We start from the raw sequence: 22,764 nt of genomic DNA, 5'->3' as shown, positions 1-22,764 counted from the left end.
ACAAACGATCCATTCAAACGAGCTCTCTATCTATAATATTGCTTTCTTCAGTGAAAACTTATCATATTTTGCACAGAAGCGACAGTTTAAAGTTAAAATGCCTTAATGATGCATTTGTTTCTTACAAACAAGCTTTTCACTGCAGTCATGTGGATTCCTTGTGGATTGTTGTGATGTTTTTATCAGCTGTTTGGACTCTCATTCTGACGGCACCCATTCACTACAGAGGATCCACTGGTGAGCAAGTGATGTAATGCTAAATTTCTCCAAATCTCTGAAACAAACTCATCTATATTTTGGATGGCCTGAGGGTGAGTACATTTTCAGCAAATTTACATTTTTGTGTGAACTTTTCCTTTAACATAAATGCTACTTTAATGATTTATTTCAGTAATCTAGATTCTGTATACTGATGGATTGTCTCAGAAATTAAGAAGTTAATGGAGAGTTAATGGAGAAACTTACTTAATGGTGTTTGGCCTTGGTATGTAGCATTAGTCAGAGAGGATGATGTTGTATTTACAGTGGGTAAGTATTCTGATATGTAAGTTGAAGAAAAACTACAGTCTGAATCACACACACACACACACACACACACACACACACACACACACAAACTTTCTTAAGTTATGAAGTTTTCAAAATTGAATATTTTTAAAGAGCCAAAAGGATTTCACACTTACCTTTCACTGACACATAAACCCTGCTCTTTGGACCATTCTCTGTTTGGCAGCTGTATATTCCTGAATGATTCGTATTTGCACTGTGAATGTGTATGGAGAGATTGTTATTCGAAGACTCAAGACTATGCTGAATTTTTTCTCCTTCTTTCACCAGTTTTACATGGCTTGATGGTCCATCACAATCTAACTGACACGTGAGGGTAAAGTTCTGACCGGAGCAAACACTTGATCCTCCTGTCACACTGATAATGGGCTGACAGCCACCTAAAAGAAATAATGATAAACACAGCTCTCTAAATATGTCTGAGTAAAAAACGTTACTACATACCTTTTTTGAAACTTACCACTTATATGTGATGAAAGGAGCAGCAGCAAAACGAATTTCAGAAAGCACATGTTTGAACTGAAATGTGTCCAAGGTTTGAGTAGGACTAACTCTGCAGAGAGACAGGAACTCACAGGTCATGAACAAATAACCCAAGCTGTGGCTTTATCAGTTGATGAGCAATAAGATAAGGCTAAGCAATAAAAATCCCTCAAATCAAAAATATTTTGCAGATTTTAATGAAAAGGTCATCCCTATCTCACACATCAAACAAGCATCTAAATGATTTTTGTGTAATTTGCTTTTTTATTTTTATTATTATTTTACAGCAATTATGGTATAGGAATTCAAACAGACTTCACAATTCAATCAAAACATCTGTGATGACAAAATTTAGGCTACTAATGACTAATTACTGTTATGCAGACATACAAGCCTAGGCTTACACTCCCTTTCAAAAGTTTGAGATCAGTAAGATTTTTTAATGTTTTTAAAGAAGTTCTTACACTCTTAAAAGAAAAGGTGCCAGGAAGAACCAAAAAGGGGATTTTGCGACGATGCCATAGGAACCATTTTTGGTTCCCTGAAGAACCATTTTGTGAAAGGTTCTTTAAAGAATCGTTGTTCTTCTTGGTGCCATAAAGAACCTTTTCTGTACTACAAAGAACCCTTTTTAAAGGTTCTTCAAAGAACCGATGAATGGCCCTATTTCCTTCAGATCAATATCCTCACATTTATCATACTATAATTTTTCTTTAATAGGATTGTTCATAAAATAATAATAATAATAAAAAAAATTGTAATACTAATAAATCCAGAAGTAAAAAGACTTGACAAGATATACGATTAAAATGTTTATTGCATTTACAGTATACATCAATGCAGTATACATTTTAATGTTTTTAAAGAAGTTCTTAAACTCATCAAGGCTGCATTTATTTAATCAAAAATACAGAAAAAACATTAATATTGCAAAATATGAATTCAAAATAATGTTTTTAATATACTTTAAAATATAATTTATTCCTGCACTGTAAAAAGTGAAAGTTGACTTAACTTAAAAAAATCGAGGAAACCCATTGCCTTAAAATTAAGTACTTAATAATTAAAAAAAAAAAAAGTTAAGTGAACTTGACAATTCAATTAACTTATTTTTTAAATTATCATTTACTTAAAATTTTTAAAGCAACAGGTTTACTCAATTTTTTTTAAGTTAAGTCAACTTATCACTTTTTACAGTATGTGATGCTGAATTTTCATCAGCCATACTCCAGTCTTCAGTGTGACATGATCCTTCAAAAATCATTCTAATATGTTGATTTATTATCAATGTTTGAATAGTTATGCTGCTTAATATTTCTTTTGGAATCTGTGATACTTTTTTCAGGATTCTTCGATGAATGAAAAGCATTTATTCAAAATAGAAATCTTCTGTAACAATATATGCTACCATTCAAAATTGGGGGTCAGCAATATTTTCTTTCTTTTTTTTTGAATTTATTTTATTTTATTCAGCAAGGATGTGTTAAATTGATAAAAAGTGATAGTAAAGACTCATTCAAAAGATTTCTATTTTGAATAAATGCTGTTCTTTTTAACTTTTTATTTATCATAGGATCTCGGCTTATATTGGGTCATCCCTGTTATACAGTACATTTTATGCTTTGTAAACTTTCCAAATGAATATCCCTGTGTTGTAAGGAAGGACTTCTAAAAAGGTATAGCCAGATTTCAAAAATATATTGAGCAAATTGCTTCAATGTTTTCATGTTTAAATAACGACCAAAAAAATTTAAATTAAACACCTATGTTTAATTAATTAGGGACTTTACTGTCACTTTTGATAAATTTGATGCATTCCGAATAAAAGATTACCCCTAACGGTAGTAGATTTACAAATAAATAATATTAAAACCCTTCTCCAAACTAACATAATTTAAGTGTGTTCAGTATTTTATCTAGTATACTAAGACAAAATGTTTGGGACATGAAAATGTGGTGAATAATACATAATACATAATCAGTTTTGTGAAAGCGGTCGACACCAGTTTCTACGTCATCCGGTTCAGTTTCTCACGTAGTTTTTACGTTGAATGAAACTGCGCATTATTTTTTCCGAAGAGCGCGGAATTGTATGACCCGGTATTCTTCAAACACAACTACGCAAGATTTGCAACTTAGCCCTAGTATTGTGAACGACGACAGCGGAGGAAACGCGCCAGCTGTACGGAGAGGCTTAAAGAGACATCAGCGAAGAGGGAGAAAAAATGATAATGGCTTCAAGGAATGAGCATTAAAACCGACAAAATGGGAACTGTCATCGATTTATAATACAGAGATCTAGGTAAAAGTGTCTAGTCTGTTGATACGTCTTCCTCCTTGAACGATGTACGGAATATTCCGTGTGCGTAATTTAGACCAATTTCGACTGCTCGGGATTAAGGAGTTGCCCGGTTAATGGCTGGCAACAAAATCTGTGTGCTTGTCAACAAATATTGCTTTGACGTATGTATAATGTGGTTGTAGACGATAACAAGCTGTCTTTGATTTTCCATAACCCGCTGGTGTTGTTATGTTGGTTTAGTAACTCTCGTTTGCGCGCTGAAGCGCAGGCCACATATCGTTAGCTTGTTTGGGCTAGTTAGCGCGTTAGCCTGTGTTCACTCATTTCTGCTGCTTAGTTGGCAACTCAGTGGCTAACTGACAACATTAGCTCTTCAGCACTGGAGGATTCACAAGAACGTCCCTTTTTTGCTGTCTTTACGTTCGTATAATGTACTTTTACAAAGAGGACATGATGTACCAAAATATGCTCGGAGTTTATCTTAGTAAGTTAACTGTTAACTCAAGTTTCTTTCTCATACTTTGGTGGCGAGCTGAATTAGGCTAGTTGGCACATTCGTCTAGTTTATTTCCCGCAAGTTAGCCCTTTAGATGTCTTTTCGAAATAAATATTTGACAGTGTAGCGCGTTTTCATTTCTCGAGCAATTTTTCATTTCATTTCATTTCATTTCATAAGACAGGCTGCTGAAGCTAGAGGGAGGGCCAGTGTGCAGGCCTGTTATCACATTTGTTGGCATTGTAAAACAGTTTTGTTGTCGATGCATGTAGATCAGGCCTGATCCGACATGAGACGATGGATTATAGTCTTAGCTGGATGGTTAACTTTATAGATCTGATAGAATTTAATCATAGTTTCTGATACTGATATCTTGCTATTGAAAGTGCAATGAATGCTACAAATCCACAGACAGAAAATAAAGACATTGTTTTTTTTTATAGACATATAACATTTTGTGCATCATAACAAAATGGCTTGATGTAAAGACACCAGTTTTCTTTTTTTTTGTCACAAGATGTAACATGTCAGTGGTCTGTCTGTCTATCGATTGTTCTGTTTTAAAATTAAGAATAAGCTTACTGGGCATGAATTCTTTCAAGTTTGATTGTAAGGGACATTGTCTGTTGTTAAATTCAATTTTATTTGTATCGTGCATTTCACAATACATTCTTTCAAAGCAGCTTTGCTGAAAGTGCGTTAATGCTATCAAATGGTTTTCGGTGGTACAATCAGGATATAATCTGTTATCGGTCAGAGATGAGTGTGTCAGAGAAATATCCATATGGCAGTAGTATATAGCTATAAGATAATACGGGTTATGTGGCTAGGAAAAATAAAACCATGGACGGCGTCATCTGTAACATCTGGCGAGGTGCCTCTCTCCGCTAGCAACATAACCGAGACACTCGATCCAAGATGACTTCTGCTCGTCTTCACACGACCTCAGGCCTCATCTCGAGCTCCTGAGGGATGTATTTTTAGAGCTGGAAGTCAGAAACGCTAGATAACATTTCCTGTAGGGAGATGGTCTCTGGTTTCGTGTCCCTGAAACGTTTAGACTCTTAATTGTGTGTTTCATAGAGATGGTGATGGTGCAATGCTGATGTTTTCTTGCAACACTTTTTATTGTATGTTCTGTTTTATTTAAGGTCTTACAAGAGTTTGAGGCTTTAAATCAAAGCAAATTGTGTTTAAGTAGGACTTTTATGTATAAATGTTGTAATCCATTCTTACCACAAAGTGTTAAAAGCTGCTGTGGTAGTAACTGTTAATAGATTTATAAAGTTGTAATTGGTAACACAAGAAGCTTTCTTCTTTAGCCCTGAGATGATAAAAACAATCATTTTAGGTTATTTTGAGGGTTTCTTTCAATATATTTCTGTTTAAGAATTGTTAAACTGTCTTTTGTCTTTTAAATCATTAATATATTCATGGGATAGCTCACCCAGGAATTATATTTCTTTCCAAACCTGTATGTAGGGTTGCAAAAAGGCAGAACATTTCTGAAACTTTCTGGGATTTTTTTTGGAATATTTCAGAAACTTTAAGAAAGTTTCCGAAACTTTTCTGGAAATGTTCCATCCCTTTGCAACCCTACGTATGACTTACCTTTTTCTGTGCAACATAAAATAAAAAAGATATTTTGAGAAATGTCTGTTTTTTTTTTTTTTTTGTCCATAAAATGAAAGTCAACCAGCAAAATAATTCTTCAGAATATCTTTATTTGTGTTCTGCAGAAGAACTAAGGTCATACAGGTTTGGAACAACATGAGGGTGACTAAATAATGAGAGAATTTTTATTTTTGACTGAAAAGTCCCTTTAAATCAGTAGTGCATTGTGTATTTCTTTCCACCATAGTGGAACATGTGCCAGGTTCAGTACTCTGTGTGTACTTTTAAGCAGTCTGTTTAGTGCTAATTGTGCCTTTTCTTTGCCCCAGATATTCTAAAGTGTTAAGCTGCTGATGTTCCACCAGTTTCCTCTCGACAAAAACGTTGATATGCTCTGCGTTCATACTTGGACTCAAGGAATGCCTTACACATCTCTGCAAAACCACCTGGAGGGGATGCAAAGGATGGAAACCAATGCCAGACACCGCCTCACTTTTACCAGCTAGGGTCGTGTGCATCTGTCCTTTTCCCAAGGAACGTTCTTCTCTATGGTCGGATTTAAGGAATATTCCATATGATGTCTTTGCACTGAATCATATTGCCCTAGGATTGTCTGCTATACCTTCTCCATCTATAAAAGCAGTTAATGCCTAGTTTAATCTACATGTGTTGAGCTGTGTTGTGGATAAGCCATTCCCTCCACTCTCTTTCTCTCTAAATTCCTCTCCTCCATCCCATTCCCCGTGCCCCTGTTGTTAGTTGTTTTGGTGGCTCTGTGATTTTATGGCAGTGGAGTAATCGTGGAGAGGCCGGGGTATCACAAGCTTATGGATTTTGATAAGAGAGGAGGAGGAGGAGGAGGAAAAGGAGAGGCGGAGGAAGGAAAGAGAATGTCTAAGACTGGTGGGAGCAGGACAGGGCATGGGGGCGGCCGAGGCTCTGGGACCAACTCTGGGGTGCTTATGGTTGGCCCCAACTTCCGAGTGGGAAAGAAGATTGGCTGCGGGAACTTTGGCGAGCTTCGACTCGGGAAAAATCTTTACACCAATGAATATGTGGCCATTAAACTGGTAAGTTCCTCACAAAATCAGTTGATATTAGTAGTTAATGGTCACTGAACTTCAGCTGATGCCTGTAGTGCGTGTGTGTGCTGTTAACCGGTTGCATAAGAACATAAACACACAGTAGTTCATAACATCTAAACCACATTAGATTAATATGCAGTGCTTGTGTTCTCTTTTGTTCACCCAGTTCCTTTTTACACTCGCATATCTCCATGTAATTACTGTACTTTTACTTTTTATCCTACCGCGGATATAAACTCTAAAACCTATATGCTGAAATCATATTTTCTTCACAACACACAATTCTTTCCTAACCTGTGGTGAGGAATGTACTCTTAATGAACAAAATATTGACTTTTTGAGATAATATACATATTTCCATGCTATAGCAGTTTATCTTACAAGTGTATGAACATATGCATGTAAAAACAATGTGCTGAACAGGAATCCTATGACCTTACCTACTTTTACTTTTATAACATACTTTTATGCTGCAAGATGTATTTCTCCTTTCCTAATCGCATGTCTGATCAGAGATTTGTAGGCCCAAATGTATTTTCTGCAGTATTTTTTGGGGAAAATTTGTGGAATGGACTTAAATGTAGTAAAATGTGTACTGTATGAATTAGTACTTCACTCCTATTGGTAGATGAAATTTTATACCAAATTAGATTTAATAAACGCTAAAAATAGATTTGAATGAAAATTATTGAAATATATATTTTACACACAAAAAAAAATCATTTGAAATGTTGGGGTTATGAATACTTCTTCATAAAAATATATCAGTTATATGTTAAAATAATAATTTTTCACAATATTAGGTTTTTACTTTTTAGATCAAATAAATGTAGCCTTGGCAAGCGTATGATATTTCTTTTAAAAATCGTACAGATCCCAACCTTTTGAATGCTAGTGTACATATTTGTTTTTTTGACTGGTCAGTGTCGTAGTGTGGAAATAGTGTCTTACCCTCTCGGTTGGAAAAATGTCCAGTTTTTTTCTGGTTAGTTGCTGTGCAGGCGATGCAAAAACAATTTAAAACTCTTCCTCCATATCAATATTTTAATTGGATTTGGTTTCAAGCCTGCATATCAAAATACACAGGCAAAGATGATTAGAGTTAGTGATTAGAATATTATCTAGGGACATTTTAGTAGCCACCCACATTGGTCGTGAGCAATGCCGGCCTCAATTTTCAGTGTGTAAGATGTATTCTGTGAATACTCGAATTCTCTAGAGTCTCACCACATTACAGAAGTCTCAAATTAACTCTTCTCGTTATTACTTTTACCATGTTACCAACTATTCTGCTTTGAATGAAATTTGTCACTTTTTTGTCATTAGCTCCTTGGTCTCACCTTTACAAATCCTTAATTTAATCCTTAAATGAGATCCTTAGTCACACTTACATTTGGTGATAAGAGTGAAGCAAGTGATGTATGGGTCTGTTGAAAAAAGCTTCATATGGATGCTACAACACTTGATTTCAGCTCTTCATTCTGCTATGTTGTGAAGATCGAGGTACATGTCTGCCTAGTGGTGTTGACTGTTAAACAAGACAAATATCCTCTCTGAAGAAGCTGCATTAAGCTGCATTACCCAATTACTGGTACTAAATAGAGGGTGTCTTGATGTTCCTCTGATTTGACTATTTATTAGTGAAAACCCATGCTGAAAACAAACGATATAAAAGAGTAAACCTGTTGTACTCCTCACTCTCCACTGCTGGGTATTTAATACATCCTGTGGCCTTTATGCAATCTGTTTGTTTTTATTTATTTATATATTTATTTGGCTCTTCCATTCTGCCTCCTGCTTAGTAGCGCTTTCCTCCGCATGTTCAGAGCTGCTGGTGCCACAGATGACTCAACCCTGGATCCTGCACTTAACTGAACACACACGCACACATTCTCTCACTTTCATTATTTATGTAAAACCGGCATTCAGCTAAATGGACCACCTCATATTGATCGCTTAGTGATGGCATAACCTGAGTCTTCCATGCCTAGCAGTATCCTAATGATAGAAGTCACATATTAGTTGTCTTTGCCACTCCCTTAAAAGAATATTTGCTTAAATATAAGTATTCACAACAATATATGTACACTGAATTAGTACCACGTCAATTACAATTTACTGCTTTAATGCTGAAGCAACGTTAATAACTGGCTTTTTATTGCTACTTAAGACGGTTACAAATACTAATTATGTTAATTTTGCTTTTTCATAGGAGCCAATCAAATCCAGAGCGCCCCAGCTCCATCTCGAGTACAGGTTTTATAAACAGTTGGGTAACTCAGGTAAGCAATAAGCTGTACCTCTGTCTGTTTTTCTCATTTTATCCACCACACATTACTTTAAAACTTTCTGTTTTGCACCCACATTCACACCACAGTTTAGGGCCAATTTCTTTGTTGTAGAGCTTATGCTGTCCACATCCTATTTACAATTGTGAGTTGCTTTTAGCCCATCCTGTCCACATCCTCTTTTCAGCACAGATGACGAGTTTAATCAGCACAAACTGGTTCCTGTGCATCGATTGCTCTATTTGCTCTGTTCTTTTCAGACAACTTTTGATAAGACTTGCAGGACAGAAAGAGGCTAACATGCATTCAAAGATGTGAAAGGTTAACCTATAGCTTATTTCAACAATCAAAAATCAAAGAATGCCTGATAAGGCTCAGATGAAATAAAGCCTACAGTTGCTGGTTGAAGTGTTCATCTCTCACCGCTGTTGAGCCAGACATCTCTGTTCCCAGCATTAAGGCCTCAGACCCTTTTTTATTCTGCTATACATTTTTCATGAGGGGAGCACTGTACACTGTCATATTCATTCTTTCTTCTGAGCTGAAGTTGTATTGTGAATATATTACTGTGTGTGTTTGTGGTTTCTCAGGTAGTGTTTTTGTGATAGTTGTCGAAGGTACTGTGAGATTGACTGGAGTCTTAAACCAGATTAGGGCTTGGAGATATTGATAAAAATCTTGATATCATGTCGTGATATTTTTCAGTGTTCTGACAATGTTTGATATGTATCTGTTTACATAGTTCTTGTTTTTTAAAGGAGCCATAATTTTTTACCAAACAGCCATCGTTGTAAGCTAGATTTCATTTTAAAGTAGATGAATTTTTAATGTTTAATGCTATTGAATTTATTAGGTAATGTTTTCTTCACTTCTGTGAACATTATTGATTGTTGATGCAAATTGTGCATTCAACTGATTAATTGAAATGGACAGTTTGGAAGAACTGGTTAGCCCAAACAATTTAAACTTCCCAACTCTATTTTTGCTCCTGAGGTAAAGAAAAAAAAAATTCTGTGTAATATTGCTTTCCATTTATTATTAAGCTAAGTAGTATTTCTTCGATACCGCAGCAAAAACTGCTTGCCTAACTAAGAAAATTCAAACGTGATGAAAGAGACAAATAAACAGCCAGTAAAAATGAGAAAAATACACATTACAAGCATTTATAAATACAACAGAACAGTGTTACATATAAAATAAGGTCGGTATTCAGGTAAAGAAATTAAAAAAATAAAGTGTAAAATAACACTGCATAGTGTTCAGTTCACTGTATAAATTAAATAGATTAATCTTTGTCAAATTAATCTGTGTTTTGTTGTTTGATGAGCATTAACGACAGCAGCAGGTATTTATAGACTGTTATCCCTTTGAGACTTGATGCACGGCTCCAATATAATGATACACATCCGATTTCTTTCTCGGCTGTTCTCGTTCACTTAAGACGTAACCAACTGCATTTACCAGAATGATTGTCGAGATCAGTATGTTGTCAATTTTGTGTGTATATAGGTGCGTTTACACACAAAATGCTCCATGTAAACACCTCGATCGGAATAAAAATGCCCAAATCGAATGAAATTGTAATCGGTTTGAGAGGGGTGGGATAAACCTTTCTATAAACCGAACAAAATTACAATTCTGCCATGTAAACACGTTAAAATGATTACTTTGCGACATTCTGGAATTTGGGGACACCAACACTACAGTAGAGACTGGAAAATAATGGAGGTAGAAGTGAAAAATTTTAATTATACAGTTAAAAACACATTAAAATGGAGAACGCTTGCTGTGTAATGAACTGCTATATCTGCTCTCGTGACTTGAGTGGAAAACGGATCTGAAATTAAGTGCAATTTTCAGATTTTCAGCTTAGAAACAACACAATGGTGACAGTTTAGCTCAAAGAAAATAAACAACTTGACCAAAATTTGCCTTTGTCATGTGTTTATATATTACAGATTCCTAATTTCCAATCTGCTTGAATTTATAAGTGCTCACGCCATAAATAATGTACGATTAAACGCTTGGAAATGTTATTTGTGATACAACTCGTTGCGATCACTCTCCGTATTCATAAAGCAACGCCTTTACTCCTTTAAGTTCAGCAACTCTTGGTAAGAAATCGTTTATTTGTTCTGTTTAAGTACAGTAAAACTTTTTAGTATAACAATACAATTAATTTCAGAGCTGCATTACAGAGGGTCATACTGTTATTTTAACCCTCAATGCTTTACATTAAGAAATTATGGCGATATGATGAGTGTTGATCAACTGGCTGAGATCAAGCTATATTGTGTTTAGTATTTTATCTGATAGATATGTGCAACTTAGTTATTAGAAACTGCAAACGAGAAATCTAATTTGTTCTGTGTGTGGTACGATCAAAGATGGCCGTATAATTTCTATTAATGTGTAGGCCTATGTGTTCTGGCCACATGACTGAGCGCTCAAATCAATGCAAGGGATTCAAATATTAGTCTGTTTATTTTAAACAAGCACAAGCAGCTATTAAAAATATTAATGCAAAAAACGGGGGTGTTTTTTTCCTCTGGTGATTTGTAGGCTATTTGTTGTCATTTGGATTAGATAACGTCTCATGAAAACAGTCGACCAAATCTTTCAATCGGAATGATTTTAATCGGAATGACAAAAAAGTGTACATGTAAACGTGGCTTATGTGTCTGTTCAAACGCAAGGAGATATGAAAGAGAATTCAGTTTCTCTAAAACGCGCTTCTCTGCATGTGCGCTGTTGTGTGCGTAGAAAACAGTGCTCAAGTAACAAAACAAGTTCCGTTTTGCCTTTTTTTTCGCTAGAATGGTTTAAAATCACTTGTGTGTGTGTGTAAACAAGTACAAATGATAAACTTTAATTCTATTATGGTTAAATTTAGCAATTAATCTGCAGATCACATGTGTGCCAAACTGTGGGGCTTTGTCTGTAAGGATCATGGATCAACTGCGATCCACTCAACCTCTAATTTAAATGGCTACAGCAGTCATGAAGCACAAAAAGTGTGCGTGGAAACTAGTGTGCAAGAAACACAAAGTATTCACAATGTTCATATGTGCCTAATAGATTTCCCAGCCCAATACCTATCATACACAAAAATGTTGCGTGTATCAAGATGTCTTAAAATAGATTCATGTCTACCTCATATGACCTGATAATTACTCCTAAAACATCTAAGAATGCCGAACACCACATAACAAAAGATGATTGTTCCTTGTCTTTATGTAATCATATTATGTAATCTGATTTTAGTTCATGTTGTGCTAAATTTCAGAACTCTTGTGAATCTGTTTTCTAACTGCATATATTCGTGTGTGTTCAGAGGGTGTTCCTCAGGTGTACTACTTTGGGCCTTGTGGGAAATACAATGCCATGGTGCTGGAGCTGCTGGGCCCCAGTCTGGAGGACCTGTTTGACCTCTGCGACAGAACCTTTTCCCTCAAGACCGTCCTGATGATCGCAATTCAGCTGGTCAGTGTGATCTCTCACTCATATGAGACAAAGACATTATAAAAAAAAAATATTGGTTCCAACATATAGCCTACATCTATCATAGATCACACGGATGGAGTATGTGCACACAAGAAGTCTGATCTACAGGGACGTTAAGCCCGAGAATTTTTTGGTGGGTCGGCCAGGGACCAAGAGGCAACATACGATCCACATCATCGACTTTGGGCTTGCCAAAGAATACATCGACCCTGAGACCAAAAAACACATCCCTTACAGGGAGCACAAGAGCTTAACAGGGACAGCTCGCTACATGAGCATCAACACACACCTGGGGAAGGGTAAGAGCCACACACAGAAAGTGTGGAAAGATTCGCTCTGTTAGGGCTTAGGGAGGGTTATTAGAATTTCATGGGGGATAAAGACTAAAGTACGCCTTAAAACCTAGCTTAGCTGTTAGTGACACAAATCTCTACATGCTCAGCCACAGAACTTAGATTTAATCATGCATTGGTGAGATGCAGGTGCTCTTTTTGGCTCAGGATTTTGCACTGGTTTTGATTTTAATACTAAATGCATACAATCATTTTGTGCAGTGAATTAAGACTCGTGACTGACTGAAGACAGATTCTAGTGTAGCTAGGTTTCATAATTTTGCATGTCTTTTTATCTTACAGAGCAAAGCAGGCGGGACGACTTGGAGGCGCTGGGTCATATGTTTATGTACTTTCTACGAGGCAGTCTGCCCTGGCAAGGTTTAAAGGTATTGTTGTAGGTGGTTTGCTGCCTTCATGTATTTTGATTTAGGAGTTTGTTTCGAAAACAAATATTAACTCTGAAAATGATACCATTTTAGAAAAATACAGTTTGTTTTATTCTGTTACATCTCTTTGAATATCTTAAAGCACAGTTTATGGTATATATGGGAGAGTATCAGTTCTGCAAATAATCATTGAGACTCCAAATAAGGTAAAATAAAAATCTACGGCTAGAGTTTCCCCTCCATTCAAATGTCTCATTCTCTCAACTGTGTTTTGATGCTATCTTTCAGGTTTTAGAGTCTTATCTCACTCAGCTAAGGTCTGAAACAGTGATGAGCCCCACTATCTGTCACTATCATGGAAAGTCAGCAGAATAAGCAATAGCTATACAGCCTTGATAAGCTGACCTATTTAGAAGACGAAAAAACATATCTTTAAAAATGTTTGTTTACAGCTTTTTCTGGTTTATAGGAGGAAAAAAAGACTGAAATCCTTGTTTCTTTCCTGTTGAATGACACACAATTATCATAATCCAGCTTATTACAGGGGTCCCACTATAATGGAAAATATGGAAATATCAAGGAATAATCATAAATGAAGAAGTAGTCTTATTAATTCTAAAGTAATATTCTGTTGGCTAGAAATTTTGAGCTCAGTCTTTATAGGATAAGGACTTTAAATGAAGTTTTCCACTTAAATCCCAAAGTATACTTTTGATGACACAAATTGCGTCACGAAGAAAGCTTTCTTCATTACGCAATTTTCATCATCAAAAGTGCCTCAGTACAACAGCGCGGACTACTAGGTAGTTTTGCGCATGTGTCAAACTTAAGTGTAATTATTCTGACTGTTTGAGTTTTATTAAAATTAAGCATTGGTCTTCCATAGTAGCATACATTTAGATCATGATAACAAGTTAAAACCACACATATAGCACCTCAGTACCATGGTAAAAATTTAACTATATGGTTTCTAAATATTTGTATGAAAAACAGAAATCTAAATACATTTAGTATACAGTAAATGCACAAACACTGTAGCTTATTCACAGAAAATACTGTAATTATATTCCATTACTCCTTTAAAACATGTTTGCATTAATAATATAATAAAATTTGATATGAATATCCCACATTTCTGCCACAATACCAAGGTGCAGTTAGTGTTACTACAGTAAATCTATGGTAAATGATGGTGATTTGTATATTTAAAAACCCTTCTGACTGTATCGTTGCGCACAGTGTTTCTCCTGTTTGTCAGTGCTGTTTTATCCGGCTTTAAACTAGATTAAATCACTGAGTCATTTGTGTTCTTTGCTGAATTAAAGCACTTCACATTGGATCTCACAGCGCTGTATAGAGGTCATGTAACCGAGAGTTACAGTATCAGCATCTGCTCTAGTGAGCTCGTGCTGCGCTGCCATTTGAACTTTTTTAGCCGAGCAGATAAATGGTCTGTGTGGCGTGGTTTAAATGAGTACTGCTGTATCATTCCACTTTTGGCTCATAAACATTATACTGAACTTGTTTTCGTTTTATTGAGGAAAATTAACATTAACATTAAAATTAATTTTCGTTTTATCGTGCAGCCCTACTTTCAGTGTACTACATGGTAACTACATGGGTTTAATGTTAGGTTCCGGGGTAGTACCTGTTTGTTACCCAGTTATTGCAATTACTATAGTAAGAACATAGTATGTACATGCTGAACAGGACTGTGAAATAAAGTGCTAATAGTATAAAAGATAGCAATTTACTGAACAAATGTCCTGTTTCATTCATTAAGGCTGACACACTGAAGGAGCGATATCAGAAAATTGGAGATACCAAAAGGGCAACCCCTATAGAAGTGCTCTGTGAAAGTTTCCCTGGTAAGCCCGTTCTTTTTCAAATGGTCACATACCCTCGTGTTCTCATCTCCAGTGCATTGCCTTAACTTTGACATCCTTTCACAGAAGAAATGGCCACCTACCTGCGCTATGTGCGGAGACTGGATTTCTTTGAAAAACCAGATTACGACTACTTGAGAAAACTCTTTACAGACCTCTTTGACAGAAATGGCTATGTCTTTGACTATGAATATGACTGGGTCGGCAAGCCGCTGGTGAGTCTAATTGGATGCCATATCATAAACCACTTATATATGATATAACCAAGTACATGGATGTTGAGTTTCCTATGTGTCTACACAGCCGACTCCAATAGGACCCATGCCTAGTGACACACCTCTGCAGCCCAGCAGCAGAGACAAAGCACAACCACAGACCAAAAATCAGGTGGGATAAAAGTCATTATACTCTAATGCTTTTGTAAATTACACACAGTACTTTTTTGTGCAATTTCATAGTATATGGTAAAGTGTTAAGTTGTAGTTCAATTGCTTTGAGTGCCACTTGAAAATAAAATGAAGGAATTATTTATAATAATTTTTTTAAATTAATGAAACAAGATTGTTCAAACCATTTTTTAAGATTGTATCCATATTTAAAACTGTTAATTTCACCATATTTTGTAATGAATAAATTTTATTTTATAATTTAATCGTGTGAACTGCACATTGGCATTTAAAAACTGTTACTTCAGTCATTTAAATATGATTTATTAATGTATTGTTAATTTCACTTTTTTTTTAAACATTAATTGAAATGTATTTATTTAATTTGACAATACTTTGTTTACATTTTATTATTGATTATTTTATATGATAATATTTATTATATTTGACATTTCACTTTCAGTTTTACAGTCAAATCCTTGTTGATGTAAAAGAGGAAGAATGGGCCACAGTTATTACTTTTAAGTACCAGCTTCCCTTTTTTTTTTTTTTTCTTTTGGTTATTTTTGGAGAAACATTGCTTTATGCAATGTAATGTTTTTAAAATGTTATCTCAATGTTTTACGATTCTCTAAACCAGTGGTTTTCAAACCTGAAACATGCAACATGCATATGAAACATGCAAAATGTGCAGGGCAGGGGTGCCTCCATGTCAACAGTATCTTTTTGTTTCACTCATCAACAATCCCAAGACAACTTGCTGTAGCCAGAGTAGTTTTTGCTAGTCTGAAGATCTGCCATTTCTTAAAAAGCTGTCATTCTTTTAGATGGTGGTATTTCCATGTCTTGGTCACAGTCCCTTAGATAAATGAAGTCCGTTACATTCTAAGTTTGATATGATTGGCTAGAGCTGTTTGTGAAAGATAAGAGCTTAGCTTCCCTCTCCATCTCTGCATGTTGCGTGCTCTCTTGTTTTTTCACTCACACTTTTATTTCCACCTCTATCCTGTTAGCTAGAGTAGTCTGCTTGTGCATGGAAGGCGTTCCTCTTTAAACTCGTTCTGTTCTTTTTTTCTTTACACCCTCATCTCTTTTCAAAAACATCTCTTATGCCCTTTGCCACCCCCCACCCCCGCCCCCCCATCGCTGTCATGCCAGTCTCCAGAACCTAAAGGAAGTGAGTCCCAGCCCACTCCCGTGACCAACAGGGAGCTCCTGGGGTCGCACCTCACGGCCGATAGGCTGGGGGGCTCTGTCCAGGTACTGGGTGTTTGCGCAGTACTGCATGCCGTTGGTGTCGATCTCTTCCTTTCTCTGTTCTTGTCTTTCTGTTCCTTTCATCCTCTCACTCAAGACACCTCTATACATTTTCCAGCTGTGAATACTTAAATGGTCTTTTCCTCTCTTGCCTTTGTCTAACACACATCACACATCACACATCACTTGCACGCTCTTGATGGTTAGTCCTGGGATCTGGTGACTTCAGTGTGAAAATACTGCTTGTATTGTGTATATAAGTAGCTAAGCAAGACAAATGGATGTTTGTTTGTGTACTTCTAGTTATGCAGGGTGTAAATTTTCATTTGAAATATATTAGTCCCAAGATTTCCAACTAAACTCATTTTCTGTGTTAGCATATTTCCATTATCTAACCAAGCGCTGTTCTTTCATTTTCCATTTCCCTACATTCTTCTTAACCTTCCCTGGTTGGTGCTAAGCAACCTGATTTTTGAACATTTAAATTATTTCAAAAAAGTGTCCTTAATAGGTTACTAAGCCCCAACCCCAGTTACATAAACTGTTAAATATGAAGTGCGAGTTAGATGAAATAAATTCCAGTGTGTACTGTGGTTTTGTGCTGTTATTCATCTTTGCCAATCTGTATTACAAACTCATTGCCTGCTTCTTTAAATTAATGTTCAGGTTATGAGCTCAACCAACGGAGAAGTGAATACAGACGATCCCACGGCAGGACACTCCAACGCTCCCATAACTGCCCCTGCTGAGGTAGAGGTGGCCGATGATACAAAGTAAGTACAATTTAAAAAAACAAAAACAAAAACAAAAAAAAAACACTTTCATTTTCTTTTTAATTATTTGCATGGTATTCTATACTGTGCAGTTTTCTTTGCCTATTTTTAGTGTATTCAATAAAGATAAAGAAACTGCAAAGATTTGACCACCAGCCGCTAAGGTTGCAGTGTACAGTCAAAGAAAAATATAGGTTTTGGTTTCATTGCTAGGAATCAATTATCAATTTATTAATTCTTATATTACATTTTTTTGTAATTGAAATATAATTTTTAAATAATTTAAAATGTTTCCTTGAACTGAACTACAATAAGCTTAAGTAATAAGCGTGAGTAAAATTACTAAAAATGAAATAAATTGAAGCCAATTTAATATATATATTAAAAAAAAAAGATAACACTTTACAATAAGGTTCAGTAGTTAACATACTAACTACTAATGAACAATACTTATGCAGCATTTATTGATCTTAGTTTGTTAATTTCAACATTTACTAATGCATTGTTAAAATCACAAATTGTGTTTGTTAAAGGTCCCATGGCATGAAAAAGTTCACTTTATGAGGTTTTTTAACATTAATATGAGTTCCCCTAGCCTGACTATTGTCCCCCAGTGGCTAGAAATGGCGATAGGTGTAAACCGAGCCCTGGGTATCCTGCTTCGCCTTTGGGAAAATGAAAGCTCAGATGGCCCAATCTGGAATCTTCCCTTTATGTAGTCATACGGGGAAAGGTTACCTCCCCTTTCTCTGCTTTGTCCGCCCATGAGAAAATGAGCTACTACCGTGCGAGGCGAGCACAATATTTTTTTCCCCTCGAGAGACATCATGGCTTGCAAATGAGCGAAGCATGATAGTTGCTCAGTGTTTGGATGTACAAATGAACACCTAAGTATTTTTTTAGTTCCTTCATCCGAGCCTATGGCTAGCATTAGCTACATGATAATAACTGTAACAGCATACATAAACAAACCAACTAAAGTACCGTATACACAATATTTTAAACTAACCATTCGGTGACGTCCTGCTGTAGCCACTGAGTTGCAACTTCTTCATCCGGGGCTTCTCCATCCGGATCAGATTCTGGGTCAAACTGAAAATCTTGAACGACTGCGTGTCTACGAGCCATTGCGATACATCCACTGTCAACATTAGCGCATGGTAGCACAAGCTAGTTAAGGCCACACACCCACCCTCCACCTTGCCCCGCCTCTCTCCTCCTCATTAGCATTTAAAGCTACAGACACAGAATGGCACGTCCTAAGTAAAGCTCATTGTGAGACTGGCTCGTAGTGGCTGAAATTCTGCACCAAGGCTGAATTTCGGGAAAGAGACTTCAGATACAGTACTAGGGACCACTTAGGCCTATATAAAAGCATCCAAAAAGCAGCATGTCATGGGACCTTTAACATTAGTTAACTTCACCGTGAACTAACAACAATGAATGACTGTATTTTCATTAACTAACATTAACAAAGATTAATAAATAGTGTATAAATGTATTGTTCATTGTTCATTTATATTAGTTAATATTAGAGCTTGGCGATATGGCCAAAAAAAATAAAATCTCGATTTATTTATGTATTTAATTTTTTTTCCAGAACGTTTGACCGATTCTCGATTTTTAACTAGTCAACTTGAAAATGTAACTACAACATGATTCAAATAACTTTTTTCTTTATTAACCCTCTAGTTAAAGAAAATTCTATTCCAAGTGCACCACACATGAAGTCGTCAACATGATTAAACAAAATCACTTGTTAAATATCTTTGTAGAAAAGATGCATGAACTAAAACTGCATCTTGTACAAATTTGTCTTATACATGTTATATGTGACCCTGGACCACAAAACCAGTCTTAAGTGTCAATTTTTCGAAATTGAGATTTGTACAGCATCTGAAAGCTGAATAAATAAGCTTTTGTTTGGATCGGACAATATTTGGCCAAGATACAACTATTTGAAAATCTGGAATCTGAGAGTGCAAAAAAATCAAAATATTGAGAAAATCGCCTTTAAAGTTGTCCAAATGAATTCTTAGCAATACATATTACTAATCAAAAACGACGTTTTGATATATTTACAGTAGGAAATTTACAAAATATCTTCATGGAACATGATCTTTGCTTAATGTCCTAATGATTTTTGGCATAAAAGATAAATATCATTTTGACCCATACAGTGTATTTTTGGCTATTGCTACAAATATACCCCAGCGACTTAAGACTGGTTTTGTGGTCCAGGGTCACATATGTTCAGAAATAATAGGCTACAAGAAAAATGCTTAAAAAAAAAATTCTCAAAAGTCAAGGTAATTCAAAATGACTGATTTTATACATAGAATCTGAAAATTGTACATTTGTAAACTGAACACTTGTAAATAACACATCTGTACATTCATTTAAACAGTTAAATTTTTTTCTCTATATTTCTACATCTGTAAGTAGTGCATTATTTAATTTTTACTGTGTAATTCTCATGTATGTATTATAATTTATGTTTGCACTATGTCCGTACTTTCTTGTGCACTGGAAGCTCCTGTCGCCAAGTCAAATTCCTTGTGTGTGTAAACATACTTGGTAATAAAGCTCTTTCTGACTTCTGAAGGTATAACACCAGTAGACTGTTATTAACTATAAATGTTCTGTAAAAACAATGAACAGCAGCTTTCATCCTGTCACCACGATACAAACATTAAATATCAGACATACAGTAGTAAGTTTTTTATTTGATTGTGCTGCTATTCCATTGTTTTTTCTATGTAAACATGGACGTGTTTTGACTGTTGCGCTCACGTCTCATGCATGAAACGGCATTCTAAAACTGCGGCGCTCAAGTTAAAAGAAGTTCAACTATACCACTGCCTGTGACGCATCTTTGTCAACACAAATGCACATTCTGTGTGAATGGCACCTAGCCATTCTAATTACGGTCCTTCACAGAGTGCGTCACACGTGAGCATGTACAATCACGTGCGCTGACATGCGGTTGGATCATTCTTTTTTCTTTACTGTTATCATTGGCATATTGTCAAAGTGTCTAATTCGAACGTTTGGTAATATTTTATTCAAAATCGTGATTCCTCAATTTATAAAAAATTAAATCGTGGCAAAACATTAAATTCGAATTAATCGATAAAATCTGAAAAATCGCCCAGCCCTAGTTTATACATTAACTAATGTTAACAAATGACACATTGTAAAGTACTACCAAAAAAAAAAAAAAAAAAACTCTAAAGAAATAAGCACACAAAATTAAAATGAAAACTTAAAAGTAAATTTTATTTTAAATTATTTAAAATATGAATAAATAGTATAATAGTCCAATATAAATAATACAAAAATAACACATCACTTACATTTTATATTTTTTCAGTATTTTCAAATAATATATGCAATACCACATGGCAAGTCAATCAAGCTGTTAAAAGCACTTTCTAAGGTTTTGTACTTGTATGCCATCTACAGTTGCCCCAAAAATATTGATAAATAAGAAAAGAATGCTGGAGCATGTGGAAATTGTAGTTGCCATGGACTTAAATGGTTCAAAACATTGTTAAAGCATTGTTTTGATTACATAAGCACCAGTTACATATAGTTGTGCACAATTGTGCAGTCTAATCCCATGCTAACATTAGGAGACATTTGGGCCTTTCTTTGTCCTGCTGGGTTTTTTAATTTGCTTTCACTGTGTTTGACTAGTTTTAGAATGAAGGGGGGAGATTGCAAAACCGTCTTCAACTCCTTCGCTCTTTTCAGGTGCTGTTGTTTTTTCAAGAGGAGGAAGAGGAAAGCGCTCCAGCGGCACAAGTGAGGAGGAACATCTTTGAAACGTTAAGATCACTGGTGCGTTTAAAGTGAAAAATAAAAGCAAAGGACTTGAGCTGAAACGTGGAGCTCCACCTCAGAAGAGAAACTCACTGCCTCACTTTTGGCATCTGCTCAGAGGACACACCTCAGTACTCTGGGCTCTGACACTCTTTGTAAGGAAACAATTCAGTGGAACAAATAAATATATTTGTACAATGCGGGACACCAGAAGAGACCTCAGTGGTCAGAAATAAGATGATATATGTTATGTGACTTAAACCCAGATGGACTGTTTAAACTTGTATTTTAGATGACATGCAAAACCATTATTTGAGAACTAAAAGGCAACCAGACTCACAGTTACACACAGGCATCCGTTCACTTTGACACACTGGCTGGCTGGATGAGTGAGTGATGTGCTCCATGGTGTTTTTGTTTTTTATAGGATCAAAGTATGTGGGGAGAGACTGCTGACTAACGTATGGAGAAAAGTACACCGGATTCAGACAACCTATGTAAATTTTGTCGTTCCTTTTTGTTTTTGTAATTTAAAACGTTGTTTTGAAGATCTGCTCTCCCAGTTTTACTCATGTTGTAGAATGTGTGAACATTTTTTAACCGCTCTTAGTGTTTCTTTATTTTCTCTCTGCTTTTTTACTATTTTTTTTCCTGTCAGTGTCGATGTGGATGATGTTGTTGTAGCACAGTGGCTGGTCTCAGGTACTGTGGGAGACGGAGAGAAATGCATTGGATCTCTCCTCTGTGAATTGCACTTTTGGGGGGAAAAAAGCAAACTGTTTGACATTTCTGGCATTGAAATTAATAGGAAGCAGGAAATAAAAGCAGACATGGGATCATTTATACAGCAGGCTGGTCTCTCCCAAAGGGACAAAAGTGATTCTCTCAGTCAAAATTGTGCTTTTTTTTTTTTTTGTATTTCGCATTAGATTAAGTTACCTGGGAATCATAGTTTGTGCCTTTCCAAGTAAAACATTTAACACTAATGTGTCCCTATCTACGATTCCTATCCAGGTGAGGTGTCCATGGCCCTCTCAGATTGTTTGTTCTCTACCGTGCGCTCCATGCCAGTCTGATGGAGCCTGTTGGCATTTCTCAGATTTCTTTTTCACTGTTGTAAAGTGCATCATAGCAAAGCTCCATGAAGACGTGAGTCTGTGGGTTTTTACGCAGTAACAGAGGTTGCCTATCAGAATGAGGATGTGTATTGATTTACATACCTATTAAATGTTGCTTTTCTTCAATGCCTCATAAGCTGTTACATGTTGTGTCTCAGCACAATCACTGTTTCGAGTTTATGGTTGTGGTTAATTATTGTGGTTATTTCAGCAAAAGCAACACTTATTTCAGTACAGTCAACATCAAGTGACCATATAGATGCAGTTGCAGTGAATCACCAGGATGCGGTGCCATAGAACACATCTGGAGCTACAGGGCAAGGGCCTTAAAGTTTATTGCACATGAAAGTAGATGTCACACTCATGTAGTTTATTGTACGGGGCCACAGCAGGACATTTTTACACTTTCAAATGACTTTTTTTTTTTTTCTAATTTCTTAGACACAGCAGAGCCAACCA

The 22,764-nt window shown here is 35.9% G+C and overlaps 1 protein-coding gene across 6 annotated transcripts; it reads left to right on the top strand.

The window, feature by feature from the left end:
* The first annotated feature begins 3,097 nt into the window (after window positions 1-3,097).
* csnk1g2a (casein kinase 1, gamma 2a) lies at window positions 3,098-22,431 on the top strand. 6 transcript variants are annotated; one of them, XM_058799788.1, is made up of 12 exons: window positions 3,098-3,352; window positions 5,792-6,532; window positions 8,760-8,829; window positions 12,170-12,318; window positions 12,404-12,638; window positions 12,975-13,060; window positions 14,844-14,928; window positions 15,016-15,161; window positions 15,250-15,333; window positions 16,491-16,592; window positions 17,256-17,362; window positions 21,119-22,431. In XM_058799788.1, exons 2-12 carry the CDS (start codon window positions 6,290-6,292, stop codon window positions 21,171-21,173), a joined length of 1,362 nt encoding a protein of 453 aa, XP_058655771.1. In that variant the 5' UTR covers window positions 3,098-3,352; window positions 5,792-6,289; the 3' UTR covers window positions 21,174-22,431. The 6 variants fall into 6 exon arrangements, with proteins under 6 accessions (XP_058655771.1, XP_058655746.1, XP_058655792.1 ...); XM_058799763.1 differs by having other exon boundaries at window positions 15,013-15,161; XM_058799781.1 differs by lacking the exon at window positions 3,098-3,352 and adding an exon at window positions 3,372-3,513 and having other exon boundaries at window positions 15,013-15,161.
* The last annotated feature ends 333 nt before the right edge of the window (window positions 22,432-22,764 follow it).

This window comes from Onychostoma macrolepis, chromosome 02, assembly GCF_012432095.1.
Source record: "Onychostoma macrolepis isolate SWU-2019 chromosome 02, ASM1243209v1, whole genome shotgun sequence".
In the NCBI taxonomy this organism is placed as follows: domain Eukaryota; kingdom Metazoa; phylum Chordata; class Actinopteri; order Cypriniformes; family Cyprinidae; genus Onychostoma; species Onychostoma macrolepis.
The sequence above is the reverse complement of the archived record's forward strand: the minus strand, read 5'-3'. Positions and strand labels throughout refer to the sequence as shown.